General features: G+C 40.0%; 2 protein-coding genes across 3 annotated transcripts in view; one reads left to right on the top strand and one right to left on the bottom strand.

The window, feature by feature from the left end:
• The first annotated feature begins 3952 nt into the window (after window positions 1–3952).
• On the top strand, window positions 3953–6561 carry cd180 (CD180 molecule). The gene is made up of 3 exons (XM_079484392.1): window positions 3953–4095; window positions 4234–4394; window positions 4471–6561. Exons 1-3 carry the CDS (start codon window positions 3955–3957, stop codon window positions 6212–6214), a joined length of 2046 nt encoding a protein of 681 aa, XP_079340518.1. The 5' UTR covers window positions 3953–3954; the 3' UTR covers window positions 6215–6561.
• The window catches only part of mast4 (microtubule associated serine/threonine kinase family member 4), a 97862-nt gene continuing 88312 nt past the window's right edge, over window positions 6561–16110 (bottom strand). For both annotated transcript variants that reach the window (XM_079484364.1, XM_079484365.1), the window contains exons 22-29: window positions 15506–15627; window positions 15211–15428; window positions 14907–15107; window positions 13838–14064; window positions 13627–13749; window positions 13367–13503; window positions 13000–13184; window positions 6561–12850 (exon numbers count right to left, since the gene is read on the bottom strand). In XM_079484364.1, the coding sequence (XP_079340490.1) occupies window positions 9114–12850; window positions 13000–13184; window positions 13367–13503; window positions 13627–13749; window positions 13838–14064; window positions 14907–15107; window positions 15211–15428; window positions 15506–15627 (4950 nt within the window). In that variant the 3' untranslated portion in view covers window positions 6561–9113. The remainder of the gene's footprint in view (window positions 12851–12999; window positions 13185–13366; window positions 13504–13626; window positions 13750–13837; window positions 14065–14906; window positions 15108–15210; window positions 15429–15505; window positions 15628–16110) is intronic.

The following is a 16110-nucleotide window of genomic DNA, read 5'->3' as shown; positions in this document are numbered from 1 at the left end:
ATTACGTTCCTATTTGATAAACATTTCTTACTTTATACAGACCGTAGAAAAAAAAAACCTAAAAAAAATATTTTTTTATTACATTGTATTAGTCGACCAACTCAGTGTTGCTTAAAACTAGTTTCAATTAAAGGGACAGTCCACCCCAAAATGAAAATTCTGTCATCATTTACTCGCTCTCTCGTCATTGTACACCTGAATGACTTGCTTCTGCAAAACACAAAAGAAGATAATTTGAAGAATGTTGGCCCCCGTTCACTTCTATTGTATGGACGCAAAACCAATGCAAGTCAATGAGGACCAACGGTTTTCTTTAACCAACATTAGTCCAAATATCTTCCAAGAGTGTGAGTAAACGATGGCATAATTTTCTTTTTGAAATATGAAACATATAAAGCCTTATATAAGATGGACATTTTGTGCAATCCATTAGATGCCAAATTAAAGCTCAAAGGTCTGGATAAATCCAACTCTTCCCCATATGTATCTGGCATGTTTTCCGTGCTTCTCCCACCAACTAACCGCACAACCATCTAGTTTTTCTCTCCCACTTCTGTTCCTGATGTTAACATTGTCGTGTTTTTCTTTCCCTTATTAATAAAAAAGAACGTCTCCTGCAACAAATTCTCTCAGGCTGATATGTTTATTCTTGTCTGTTAGTACGAACAGCCAGCGTTTCCATTTTTAAAACTGGAGCTTTGACCGGTAATTGCAACATGGGACTGTTCATCTGAAGCTTGGCCTTCTCCCAATTCACAAAATGTTCTTGAACGTATTCCATCTCTGAAGTTAATACAGGCCGAGAATTTCTACGTCTCTGAGATTGCTGCGTATATAAGCGATCTGTGTCAAGGTTGAACGATGCAATACTCTGTCACCAAATGTCCTGCATTTTAAAAGCACTTGTGTACATAATAAAACAAATATTTACATAAGGAAACAGTTTCTTTCGTTCAGTACTGCCAATGAGAAACAAAATCCAGCGAGGAAATGTTTAAATATCTCAAACGGTACACTCCGACTTTCCATTCAAATTGCATTTATCCACCCATGGCCTTGATGTGCAAGAACAGCACATACTTTACAATGACCGAATTTAGATTCTGTCAATCCCCGAATGGGTGTCGTAACCTGCAGAACAATGAAACAAAGGCAAATGTTGTTTTCCTCATAATAGGGCCACTGTGATAAGTTTCACAGATGTCTTGGTCCACAACAATAGTTTGTTTGATTTCAGGCCGTCAAATTAATGCAAATTTTTGTTCTGTTTTACTCCACATTTATAATGCACACATTACATCAAGATATCGATTGTTGGCAGAGTAGTGAAATGTTATAGTGTGAGAAACACTGACCGTCCTGCCTGATTTACCGTGTGCAGATCCTCTCTTCTATTTGTGTTTCTTAGACAGTTGGCACCTCATAAATGTATCAATAAAAGCTGGTTTGCCTGAATTCAGAAATTGCTAAATGGCCGACCAGGGAGACAGATGAGCTGACAAAAAAAGGTGAAAGCACAGAAGTAAAATGAGTGTTATTGAAGCTACAATAACAATGAAGCGAAGGCCAATAAGAAAGAACAATGACAGATTTTCAACTCAAATTCACGACAGAATTTTAGTTTTATGGGTAAACTATCCCTCTTTAAGGCTGAGAAAGAGCAACCTCTGGGAAATGCACTTCTCTTTGAAGACAAAACAGACAAATATCAGAGAGTATTGTCTTTTATCAGGGATTACTCTAAAAGAGATATTCACAAGTCCATTGAACTTTTTACTATTGGTAGCTTTGCTTTTTTAAATATCCAACTGCAGTGAATAACGTATACTGTACAAAATGAATGAAATCGATGATAACTCCAAAGGCTTAAGCAAAATAATTCCATGCATGCTTAACACACAATATTTATCTTTATCTCAACCTTCAAGATAGTGTGTACCCAAGCAAAGTTCTTCAAGGCCACGAGAAAACTCTTCCTGCAGCAAATTATTGTAATAAGAGTTTTTCATTGGTTGATGACGTCTGTTACATTGACCCATTGAGTATGTCTGAAGAAAGACATTAGGTGAGGTGTTAGTAGGGAATGAATAAAAAACGGGGACCACCTCTTTGTTCCTGCGTTTGGGAGGGGGCTGTCAGAATGATTTAATGTAGCGAGGTGAAATGAAGGCTCTGGTTTGAAGGCTTCTCCACATGAAGCTCACTCATTGATGTCTAATTTAGCGATTTGGGTCAAAGGAGCTTTGCCGTCTGCTCTTTGCACATGAGACAGTTTCCACAATTGTCCTCAATACCAAATGCCATTTTCTGCCCCATTTCATTGAAGCTCACTTCGGAGAGGAGGGAGAGAGGGGGGTATTAATAAAAATCCCTGAGAAGATTAGGGTCTGGCTGGGAGGTTCTTTTCTGCTTAGTAATATGTGCGAGTGGGCACAAGTGCATGTGCAGTCTCACGACAACAGCTCGGCCGAACAGCCGATACGTATAGGTGGTGAGCTGAATAGGCCCTAGAGTCATTTTGTTTCTGTGTCACGATGTGGGGGTGTTCGGTGAGCCTGAGCGTGCATGTTTTCTCTATTTCTGACAGCATTTACCCAATAATTAAAAGTGGGGCGGTAAAAACTGTATTAAATGTGCAATACAATGACTGAGGGCTCAACTATGGGCTCATTTTACAAAAGGATTGATGTGCGTTTTATATCAAACGTGCTAATGCTCTGGTATAACAGGGGAAATTATGCTACAAGCATTGTGTAAAAAAATAAAGGCTTTACTGGAAGCTATGAATGGTTTTGTTGTACATTATTAAAAAATGGCCCAACATATGTGGCTTTAAATCCCAATACTGCATCCATCTATTCATTGCAAACACACTTGTGCAGATTTGCAGGGGTCTACAATGCACTGTTAAAATTCCTACAAAACAACAGAGATTTTCCGGCAGGTGGGGTTCCCTGTTTTTTCCCTATTAATTATTTAGTAAAAATATTTTATATTTTTGTGTATATTTGCAAATTGAAATTTTGTAATATCGATATGCAGGGTAAAATCCCCAATCCCCCATATTTCCTCAAACTCAACAAAAGTGGTTCAGGGAAATGTACAGTTCTGCACAAATCTTTTATGAGTTTAGCATTTCCACAGTTCCTTCCTTATCTATGAATATCTTTGTAACTTTGTGACAAATAAAATGTTCAAACTTTAATCTAACCACAATAACTTGTTTACTATATACTAAACACGTTAGGCTGCTAGGAAACAGTGGTGACCTGAGAAGCAGAAGTGTTTTATAAATCAGCAACAGAAGTGATAAACACTGCAGATATGAGTAGATAATGCAGAAACACATGAATAGTGTTTATTATACCTAGCTATATATGTCGGATTTATCAATAATCTATTAAATGAAATTAATTTAAATACAGAAAGCCATTCAATCCTATCTAGAGTCATATCCTGTGTATTTACATTTGGATGAATCCCCTGGCCCCACCGAGACACTATAATCTGTAAGATTCGTTTCTATTTATACGTGCATTACAATTGGATGTAGGTATTGCGTAACTTCCAGCAGCCTACAAATTCGGCAAAAAAGAAAAATAACGCCCTCTGCTGGATACATGCTTCTATTGCAAGGTCTTAAAATAAGTTAGATTGAGAATTGTAAGGCACAAAACCTGAAAAAAATTGTCCTTAGTGTTATTCATGTGCCGCGCCTATTGTTGAGCCCTAAGTAAGACAATGTAAGAATATTATAAAAAATATCCACATTTAAAATAATATTATACAGAATGGGAACAATAATAGGCTTTTAATGAAAATTACTTGTTTTACGTACAACAGCACATGTGAGAAATGTTTCTATTCCATGAACAATGGTTTGTATTGAGAGAACTAGAACCACAATACTTCCTATTATTTCACACCAAGTTCCTTCATTTCTGTTACATAAAAATGTGGAAGCGACAGGATTGTTTTTCGACCCTGCACACAATGGAGAGACAGTTTGTTCTATGCCTGTTACATTACACTATATTTATACAGATTTTAGTTTATAATGAAGCAACACCATGGGTTAGGAGACAATGCTCACAGGTAAATATTATAATTCAGAGGTAAATCATTCATTGTGGTGTTCTGGAGAATAAAAGGATACTAAAGAAATACATTTACTGTGAATTAGTGTTTTCCTGATCAATTTAAGTTGTAAGCTTTAAACTGCGTTTATTTCAGATAACAGACGGCTATGATTGTAGTGATATGAGCCTACAATCGATTCCAGATGAGATACCGGATTCTGTCAAAATTCTGAAGTTCAGCTTCAACTACCTGCCTGCTCTATACAACTTTACTTTCAAAAGGCTACAGAGCTTGCATTTTTTAGACATTACAAGGTGAGAGAAATCATACATTTATTCAAGTGATTCATATCCGTTTTGCATTTAACCCTCAAATCCTGTTTCTCAACAGATGCAGCATCACTTTCGTATATGACGATATTTTTATACATCAAACAGACCTGCAGGTCCTCATACTCATTGGAAACCCACTTGTGTTCTTTGCGAGCAGAGCTTTCTTTGGACTGCGTGGCTTGAAATACCTAAGTATGGCTCAGTCAAATATAAAAAGTATATCAGCCATCCCGTCAGATAATCTTGCTTATCTGGAGGTTCTAGACATCAGGGGAAGTGACATTCACAATTTAGATGGGCTAAGCAAATTCTATTGGCAAAACCTGAAGAGTCTACAACTAGATATGAACACGATTGAGAGAATCACGGCGGAAGATTTAAAACCACTTCGCGGAATGATCGGGATGAACGTTAGCTTTAAAGCCAACAATATTATTTACGTAGAACAAGGTGCTTTTCAGTCAATGACCTTTGGGAGTATTGATTTTAGTGGTTGTCTAGGAAAGCTGGACATTTCTTTGCTATTAAAGGGTCTTGATGGTGTTAAAACCAGCAGGCTTAATCTGGGATTGTACGAAACGGATCCAAAGTCGTACATACCAAATAAAGCACTAGAATCTTTCTGTAACATCTCAGTGACTGACCTGAATTTTCAGCTCCAGCATTTTTCAGACCTGAATAACAGAACGTTTCATTGCCTCAAAGGACTTCAAAGGCTAGACCTTACCAGAGCCCATCTCGATTTACTGCCCTCTAACCTATCCGGCCTGTCCACATTGTCTCATCTGGTGCTGAACAAGAACAGCTTCCGGGATGTCTGCCACATCAATGCCAGGAACTTTCCCATTCTTACGCACTTGTCCATGAGTTCAAACCTGGAGCGACTGAATTTTAACCGTAGATGCCTGGTGAATCTTGTAAGCCTGGAGAAGCTGGATCTCAGCCTTAGTAAAGTAAACCCCATAGGACCTTGTTGTAATGACCAGCTGTTTGGTCTGGGTAAACTGAGGTTTCTCGATCTCAGCTATGGCTCACCCATGTTCTGGGATGTCCAGCCTTTCAATGTAACTCCAAAGCTGGAGCACTTGGACTGCAGCCATTCGAGATACACTCTGAATGGCAGCTCGCCTTTCAGAAATCTACAAAATCTTAGAAGTCTAAATCTCTCCTGGACAAACAGCAATCTGAAAAACGTGCAACTTTTCAAAGGCTTGAAGACTTTGCAACACCTCAGTTTGAAGGGGAACAACGTTCAAGATGGAGTTTTTACTCAAACGGAGCTCTTCAAACACGTTCCTGATTTGGAAACTCTAATTCTGTCTGCATGTGGAATCCGTGCGATTAAAGAAGATTTGTTTAAGGAGCTCACGCATCTGAAGCAGATCGACGTCAGTTCAAACAGACTGCTCAAATTCAGCATTTCGCCATTTTACTCATTGAAATTTCTCCAACTTAACTTTGCTAATAACTCCATTACGATGGTGGATGTTAAAGATGTTGTGGATTTGGGAATTGAAAGTACCGTTGATCTGAGTTACAACCCTTTGATATGCAACTGTAGCAACTATGATTTTATTAAATGGGTTGAGGACAATGTTACCAAAGTTAGACATATAACAGAGATGACTTGTAATGGCACAGGAACAAGGATTGTGGATGTTCACTTGCAATGTGAATTTTCCGTACATATGGCTTTATATGCTATAATAATTGTTGCGGTTGTTATTGTGTTTGGCATTATTTGCATTTTCTTTCTAATCAGGAGCATGAGGAAAAGATATGCAAGCTACAGGGAACTATAAATACGGACACATTTTCTCTCACATTGACCCGCACCGTCTTAAAGGGATAGTTCACAAAAAATTACGATTTCTTTAAATATCTCCATTCTAAACAAGAAAGAGAAGTTTTGAAAAACATGATCGTGAATAAATTACAGAATACTTTGTCGTTGCGCAACTGTACCTTATATCTGCTTTCAAAGTTTTGGAACATAGTGAATTATATAAAATGCAAAAACCAAACAATGAAAATGTTGTTTCTAGCTTTCTTATTATATGAAAATTGTAAGGATATACTGTAATTCTAACTATGTCTGAAAGATTTGTATGACATAAATGTGAAATAAAAAAGCAAAAATTTTAGTTTTCACATGCCTTTTTATTTTCAGTGTTATACAACTTTAGAAGTATAAATATCTGTATAGTATACAACATCTATGACATCCATAGAGCTTTTTGTGGGTGATATACAAAACTCAATACCACATTTCTTATTGCACAGATCCTAAAAGACGATGATAAGCAGGGTCATCTACATAAACACTGGTAAGAACACATAGAGAAGACACATAGAGAAGAAAGAAATCGCCAAGCAAAAACCGGAAAGACAAGAAACAATTAATCTACCACACCAACAATCCTTAACAGCAAATGTCTGCTAAGAGGAACTCACACATACACACACACATCGATCACAGCAGAACTTCCTGTGACAGCACATTAATTTGGCAAATAACACAATGTACATAATATACATCCATGAAGTAGCTGTAAACAAACATTTAATGTGCTTTTTCAACATCTGAATTTTCAGAAAAGGCAGGGGAGGAACCAAAAGCAACACGAACAAAAATCTCTGGGGTTAATTCACGGCAATACTGATGAGCATAAGAGACAATGCATGTGTCCTACAAAACATTCACATTTCAGTTCATATAATGCTAGCTTAGAACCTTTTACCCAAAACCCCAATAAGCATCGAGACTGTTTAATCATAAGGTGCATTGTATCTGTCAAGACTTCCTAAACTACGTAGTAAAGTCTACGAGGAACAGAAAATTCAGTCTGCTTACACTGTTTAAAATCTCTAGCTTTTCCTAACACGGTGCATTGCGTTATTTAGATACTTAAGCATATTTGTGAGACCAGTTCCTATAAATGCTCTTTGCTTACATTTAATATTGTGAGGTACTTTAATATCATACTGTAATATAGCCTAGATGTTCAGCAATATATGTGTACTGAAATGGGCTTAGGTAGACAATCGATTTACTTGAAGTTGGTATGTGATGCATACATACCAGCAGAGTTATAACAGGTTTAAAGTTCAGACCGCTGAACTGTTGATACATCGGTCACTGTGTGACTGTATTAAGATAAATTAATCTAAACTAATGACAAGGATGTTTTTACAGGTGATTACTTTGAACATTTTACATGAACGTCCCTGGCATGAAAGAAATGAGAGCATTACACTTCACACCTATCAACTCTTTTAGACCAGAGATGTGACTGGCAAAAACGCCTTTAAGTATTTATGAGTGTTGTACTTTGCACATGAATAGAATAGCAACTGACTGAACATGAAACATGTGGTGACACTCATGATTTACCACAAACAGTCACAAAAATCACTTTTGATAATCCCTGCTTAAGCCCTTTTAACCAGACCAGGGAAAGTACAGTACATCATGTTTTGTATACTGAATGTGAATGTTAGATTTTTTCATAAAAACAGATTGTAAGTATGATCCACGTAGTAGCAAACCTTCAGTTTCCGCATTTTATATAATGTGCTACATTTGCATTGCCCATGTTTTCAGGTAAATACATTATTTAATTTGTGATATCTTGAGTATGATTAAGAGAACTTTTGGAGAACATTCCCTCTGCACGCATGTGGTTATCCCCTACATACCTCAGCGAAACTTCAAGTACACTTCCATTTCCGAGTGAGACTATAGTTATTCTTCTAGTATAGACTCTAAATCAGCAGAACTACTGAGAAGATGACATCACTAGGAGACTAACGTCGAGTACAGTTTACAAACATGACATAGCAAAATATATACATATAAAACATACAACACTCATTTTTAACCGACCCCCTCTGTACAATTACCGCCGCAGTATTTACAATATATTGCATAAAAATGAATCCTTAGAAATGTATGTGAAAGGAATGTGAATTTCGCCATAACCTGCTAAGAACAGCAAGTCGTAATTCCCCAGAAAACCCTAAGGCCCCTTCCACTACGATTACAGAACCATAAGATGATTCCAGTATAAAATAGTTCCAGGTGAGAAGCACAGGACAAAGTGCTTTCCCTCTGTGCACCGCTACCCAAAACAAACCTTTGAAATAAACACCCACAAAACAAACAAAGAAAAAAAACAGTAAAGTACAATGTCAGTGAGTTTTCTGCTTGCAGAGTGTAAGCCACATTAATAACACCATTGCTATACCTTCTGTAGGTTTTTTTAAATACGTCAAAAAACAGTGTAATACATGATAACGGTATGTTTAAATGAGCACTAACTTTTTTCACACCGTCTAGATTCATTTCAACCCTAATTGGCACAGCCGAGCCTTAAGAAAGGCCTCCCCACTCCATCTCCACAATTATTGCACATGCCACTCGCATAATGCCTAATTTGCCGCATTTGCAAGATCTAAAAAGTGACCACAAATCAGCAGCAAATCAAGACTACATTCAGCCTACACTTTTTTTTAACAGAGAATATATAAACAAAACATAGATTACGACACAAATTCATCCCTCTGGCTTCGTGAGAAAAACCCAAAGTAACAGTTTCACCGGTCCGCAGATAGGAAGGCTTGATGATATTACACAAACAATAATGACGTTTATATCCTCATAGTCCTTTGAAAAATAACCTTGGCAACTACAATAACGTATTACTTTTTCGAACCTCGTGGCGAATCCTTGGTTTGTTTAGGACGCACAGAATCTTTTTCAGAAGTGGTGATATCCTTCGTAAACATTGAACCTTTCGCAGAGTCTTTATGTGTCGGTTTGGGTGCTGATGATGTTTCTTGAGAAGGTTCTCTTTTCTTCTTTTCTACTTGCTCTCTCCGGCTGGATGAAACTGATTTATCAGTCACCTTTGAATCAGTGAAGACGTGTTTAGAGTCCGGACTGGATGTTGTAGTAGTAGTAGTAACCACAGCATCACTAGCGCTGGACACCTTGAGTGGTTCTGATCTCTGAATGTCAGTTCTGGGCTTCGTTTGCTCCTTAGAGGAAGGTCCAGGTGTTTCACCAGTGCCCTTATTTGCCGGAATCCCACTTGAAACAAAGATTTTAATAGCTGGTACAGGTAAAACTGGTGCACCTTGAGAACCAGTGCGGGTCACTTTCTGGGCTTTAGGTGTAGAAAAGACAGACTCTTTCTGCTCCTTATGTTTAACTGTACTGTCTTTGACAACGGGCTGTAGCTGTGCTTTGTTCTCCTGCTTACCCTTGTCTTCAACTGCCTTTCCAGTGGATTGTGTAACAAGTGGAGAGTCAACTCTAGGTTTGTTTTTGGAACTCAAAGGATTCTGTTTTGATGACGCAGTACCAGACTGTTCTTGCTGTTGTATTGCAGTCTGCGTTGGACCGGTCTCAGTTTTAGAAATGTTCATTACTTGTTTATTAGCCGTGGGGCTGTCTGCCTCAAGTCCTTTCTTGAATTTCTGCTTTTCGTCAGTTTTAAGTGGTGATTTCATATGCACTGTGTCTCCAATTGTAAAATAACAGCTCTTAGTTTTTGGTGGACTTGCACCAGTGTCCATCTTTGGTGTGGTAGTAGCACATACCTGACTTTTGACAAGGGCTTCTTGCTTTTCACAGCTCTTTGAAACTTCAGTCGCAGAGCCAATCTTTTCACTCGCATGGCATTTTGGGTCTTTTTTAGGAGACAGTTTATCTCTGGAGTCTCCCAGTTTGTCTCCAGCTGCTGCAATGGGTTTTAGATACTTTACTGTTGGACAGGATTTGTTAGTTACATTTTGTGTTTTGTCAGAGGTTTGTTTTGAAAACTGAACTGAATTACTCGTCTGTCCATTTGCCGAGCCATCAGAGCGTGACACTTTGGCACATGTTTGTTCAGACTGTGTATCTTGGATTGTTTTAACTTCAGTCAGTCCAGAGTGTTGTGGGTTGGTGTTTGCGATGGCTTGGGGTTGTGAATCAGTAGAAGGCAAGGCTTTAAGAGGGGAGGCAATGGAGGATGGTGTGGCTTTTCTTTGAAGCATAGGTTTGGGAGACAATGGGCTTTTAACGAGAGGGCTCTCAGATGTTTCTGCCGCTTTTGTGACAGTGGGAGCCGAAGATACACTCTGGGGGATGGATGCTATATCAAAGACATTATTTTTTGAGTTAGCCTGCTCAGAGCTAGTTGTGATTGGAAAAGTCTTTACATTTTTGTCAATTCTGTGTAATGCCTTATCTCCCACAGAATCTTGAATATGCTTCACAACAGAGTCAAGAGAGTCTTTGGCACTAGCGACCTTGTCCTTTCTGTCTACATGATCCTTTGTTACAGCCAATATTGGACTTGATGTCCCAAATACATTGCTTGTAATAACTTGTGTCTGATGACTCTGCTCTGCAACCTTTGCAGTTTTGTTTGAATTGGCTGGCTTGTCCTTTTCTGTAGACCGTGATGAAAGTGAATTGGATGGTTCCTCAATTGTCCCACTAGGATTTCTTTCAGAAGATGCTGTTGGGGTTTGCTGAGAACATTTGAGCTGGGGAATAACAACAGTAGAAACTGGCGACTTATCAGGTTTGTGAGTTTTGGTAGGGACAGGTTGTATTTTCTGAACTTGCTCTGCCGGTGCTTCCTCAGGGTTTTCCACATCCTCCGCTTGGTCTTCATTGCTGACTTCCCTGATGGATGCCGTTTTCCCACACGAAAAATGAGTGCAATGTCGTGCAGCCCTAAACTCCTGAGCTGTCTTTAGCCTAGTCTCTGACTTCACATTTATGTCCAAAGATTCTGCTTTAAGGGTATTTTGCAATTTCAAGCCATCATTACATTTGCTTCTATCATAAAATTCTTCATTGCAGTCCTTGGATATGGGCTCTTCTTTTGAAGTTGTTTTGCTGTTCAAATTCACGTTGTCCTTAGGAGTAAGTGCTCCTGTTGTTTTCTGTTGAATTAGTTGTTTTCTACACATATTTCCTGCCATTGTAGCAGTGTCACCATGGTTGTCTGCCATTTTGGAGAGACACGTGTCAGTCTTGGACACCCGAGGCCCAGAAAGCAGGCCGATGTCTAATGTGCCCTCTAGAGGTTTTAAAGAGGACACAAGTCGTCCTTCCAATTTGTACTCCGAAAAGGTTTTCCTGATGGGATTTTCAGAGGAGGCGATCATTTGAAGTTTTTCTACGGCACTTTCGCCTCTCCCGCTGAACAGCTCAGGGGCTAAAGTCTCAGGGCTCATTCCAGAAGAACTGTGAAAGTTGCACATGCCCCCTTTCAAGTGTTCTATAGCCAAAGCAGAATCTAGCTGAAGACTTTTGGACCTGGTGGGGTTAAAATGAAGGCTTTCGTGAATGCCAGATGAAATGCGACACAATGAGTCTTCCCTTTCGTCAAATGACTGCCTCTTCCTTGCAAACTCAATGTTGGGTGCTTTAAAATCTAACCTGTCTGGTTTACTACACTCTTTCATTGACCTGGACAGCTGTCTGTCTTGTTGGCATGGAGATGACCTCTCGCCTAATAGCGAAGCACAATCTCCACCGACAGTCTCCGCAATGCTCTCACACACTCTTGGGTTCAGTTTTTTATAAAGCACGTCCTTCAAAGTAGCATTAGAGGACTTGTCCAGTGACCCAGATTCAGAACTCTGTGGTCTTGCACTTGGTCTTGTTAGAAGAGTCCACTCCTTATCATCAGTGGCGAGGGAACACACAGAACCTTCCGGATCTTGCACGGTGTCTTGTTTATGCAAAGACTCCCTTCTCTCAGTCCAGTCTGGCCTTTTCACCACCCCCTTGGCCTTGAGCTTTTCTCTGTCCAAGTCCTCTACTGACTCTTGTCGACCAACTTTGCGAGACACAGGCCGCTTAAGACAGCCCTGCTCAGCAGGCCTTACTCGAGTAATGGCAGGTGGCTCACAGGTTGTGATCTCTTCTATGCATGCAGAGCTATGCTCCCCCTTACACAAGGCCTCTCCTTGAGCCTCTTCTTGAGTCACATCCAAACTGTGCTTTCTGGTGCATAAGTGCTTTTTGTCTCCAGGATATGAGGGGGAGAGCTTCTCCTCTGACTGGACTCGCTTTAGGAGTGGGGACCGAGGAGGCTCAGCGCTCTTAGGTCGCACCATATGGCGGACAATGGTGGGGGGCGAATGCATCTTGGCGGGGAAAGTCTGAGATGTTTTGGTGTTCCCCAATGTATGACTCAGCAAGGGAGACGGTGAGCGCTGAGGAGACGTCGGCTGAGGCTGTGGGGTTGGGGAGGGGGTGCGAGCCAGTGGAGAAAGGGGAATGCTGCCTGCTGATTGGCGTCGGCCTTGGCGGAGACGTCCAGGGAGTTTAGGTCCAAGACCATGCAGAGTGCTGGGCCGGATGTGGCCGGAGCCTGCAGGTGAGTTTGGAGCACTGGAACTAGGGGAACTGCTCTGTGATGAAGTGCCACCTGGAGAAATAAAGCACCCAGCTAAAATATATGGACAGCATACAATGCTACCTTAAAATATTCACAGGGAAGTACAAAAGAGGGCAGATCACTATAAACAGCAAGATAATTAATTATCATATGATTCATAATAAATGTCATACACTAACCTGACTGGGTAAAGTCGGGTGTTGGACGAAAGCCAGCTGTAGGGGAGCGTGGTGAAAGGCTGTGTGTGGGAGATCCGGGCAGACTCTCTCCTGATGACAGCGAGCGGTTCAGTGAGGTGAAACTGCGGCTGGTGTGTAAGAGTGGAGAAGGCTGCATGGCGAAGCGTCTGAATACTGATCGTCGCCTGAAGAGAAACAAATACCACAATTCCCAAACTCACTCTATTGAAAAGAACATAGATTATCAAAATATATAGAAAGACACAGAATGTTCACAGTACAAACTTACAATAACTTAAATGTAACAAGCAGAAGCAATACCAACTTTCTTTTTCAATAACCACATTCCCTAAATGGTATTCTTTACCTTTCTTGCATTTTCTCTTTCTTGGGCTTCTTGGTTCTTCGAATCATTTTGCTTCTGTAACTATTCCTTCTTGCTGGACCAGTTTTGATTGAAGTGTTTTCAAAAGGAGTTGTGGATATTGCAACTTTACTTCCACTCTACAAAATGAAATTTAAAGCATCATTGTCAACAGACTTCCTATAACATCAAATAAAAAATAAGCACATTTAAGTACAGATAGGACAAATAAGTACTTTTAAAATCATGACTGATTTCTGTACCTTCAGTAGTAGTTCCACCACCTCAGTGTGAAGCAGCCCATGAACTGTTTCTCCATTCACGTGAGTAATCAGGTCTCCTGCTTTAAGTCCAGCCTTATGAGCAGGTCCACCATCCTCTACATTCTGTTATCAAAGATGAAAGTTCAAATTAGTTTTATTAGCATATAATTTAACACATTAACCAGGCGAGATGATGAAAATGCACTCTTACCCAGACCATGTGATAAACTGTATAAACATCACTGTCACAGGCGTAGACCCGGATTGCGCGAAGTGTGAAACCAAATTTCTTCCCAGAGCTGTGAATGATGATTGGCTGACGATTGCAGACACCAGAGTGGGAGGAGTCTCGGCTGGGGGAGGAGTCTCTGGTGGAGGGGTCTGATGACAGAGAGTATGGCGAAATAGGACTGGCTAATGGGGACACACCAAGAACATCTGTGGAGCAAGATAACAGATTGCAGCATATTCATAAAAAACGGTCACAATGCAATACACTAAAATTCAACTTTCCATAATGGAAAGTTTTAATACTTTAAGGTTTTTAACCTTTTAAAATGCCCTGCTGTACAATGTATTAAGTAAAAAAGAAACTAGAATATAAACCAGACATAGCACCTTAAGCTTATATGCAATATAGTTATACAGCAAATGTATACAACAAAGACTCTACACTAGTGCATTTTCATTTGAAATCTGAGTTTTCGTTTTCAAAACGCTGTATGTCCACACTTTGTCAGTTTAGACAGCGAGTATGTGTTTTATTTATTTTTCATTTCATCCATTGTAGAGACATACGACTAGATAAAGCCAAGCCTACAGCCGGATATCTCCAAACGCGTCCCATCCACACTGAAACGTCTGAAAATGCTTACATCCATGTACTGCCAATTAGTTTAACCTAAGAAAAGTCAGTATGCGTCATCTCTGTCAGGCGTTCGCCTTATTATGTCGCGGCAATGTGGAGCAAAGACACAGTTTTCTGATTTTGGTGCGGGTAACACAAGACTACAAAGCTTCAAAAGTGGAAGTTAAACTTAACTCGCGCTCCGCTGCCAAACAATAACTGCGAGTAATGAAATATTCAGTCTCCTAAAATTCTATCTAACGTATGCATGAATTGACATTAATGCTATCAAACAGGAAAGCAGTGGAAACAACTGTGTCACATGACGAAAAAAGCATCATCGTTTTTAAACTCCTCTGTTTTCCTCATCCACACTACAACACAAAATGTATCCACCGAATGCGTTTGTTATACACATTGTTAACACACTAACCTCCAGGGATCATGAGTGACAGGGCGCTGGTAGACACTGATTTTGGCACTTTGCTGACCGGACACTGCTTGTCTGTGATCTCAGGTCTGGGAGTGCTCAGGAAGATGCCTGTATCAGTAGAGGGCTGCTTACAGGAGCTGTCTGGACTTTCAACTGCCTCGTCCCTCGACGGCACCTGGTCCAGGTGCTCTGAAAAACTGCCTACTCCAAAAAAGTGTTCTAATTACAATTATACCAAACTGTGATCAATGCCAGCACAGCTAATGTACATTTATGCACTTCTGTACATTCAAATGTGCCCTACCAGAGAGGGTTGAGTTACTGATGGTGCTACAGGGTGTAGTAGAATCAGGCTCATCCTGAGGCAACTCCCCAATACTAAAGGTCACTTTACTGGGGTCTTCCAAAGCAAGAGAGCAATTGCCGTCATCCACTTCAGCAGATATGGCAAACTTGGGCAGGAGACCTGAACATCTGCTAAGACTTGTGCTCTCGGTGTCCGATGAATGAGAGAGAGAGGGGCTGAAGGTAAGTAACAAAGTTGTTAGTCGCTTTACGCTATCAGATGTCATTTCTAAAAAGATGGTTGAGTGACGTACATCTCAGTGAAGTCTGGAGTCCAGCTCAGTGAGTCGACAGTCAGTGGACTTTCAGTCTTCTTCTCTGTGTGTTCTCCTTTCTCCTCCAGCTGACCTCGTGACAGGTCCAGACTACTGTACACCTTCCACACACAAGGAGAATATGCATCACTAAACAGATCACAAAATGCAATAATGAACCGACCCTTTTTATCCTAGATTCATTTTTAAATCTAGACCTAGAAGGCATTGGTTCATACCTTATATATGAATCATAGTTATACTTGTCTTAACAAACGCCACTAATAATAAAAAATGACATGTATTGGGTACAGAGTGTTCCTTTACTTTGTCATTTTGACACTTTGAGGACAAGTGAAAAATCCACCTGACACTATATCAACTCTCACCAGACACACTGTGTGCAGTATAGTTTCTAGACTCAACATATACTGCATTGCACCAAAGTCCTTCATGCCTGAGAGCAAGAATGTGCATGAGTTTTTGTAGGTCTTCTGTTCTACAGAAATAGATATTCAAATGTGAATTCCTTCACATAGATCCTGCGCGCTTGAAGCAGACATTGTTGATATGCTGGTGTTAGTGATAGTTGCAGAGGGCAATAT

The sequence above is a fragment of the Barbatula barbatula genome, assembly GCF_947034865.1.
Source record: "Barbatula barbatula genome assembly, chromosome: 2".
NCBI classification, from domain to species: Eukaryota; Metazoa; Chordata; class Actinopteri; order Cypriniformes; family Nemacheilidae; genus Barbatula; species Barbatula barbatula.
This window is presented reverse-complemented; position numbering and strand designations above follow the sequence as displayed.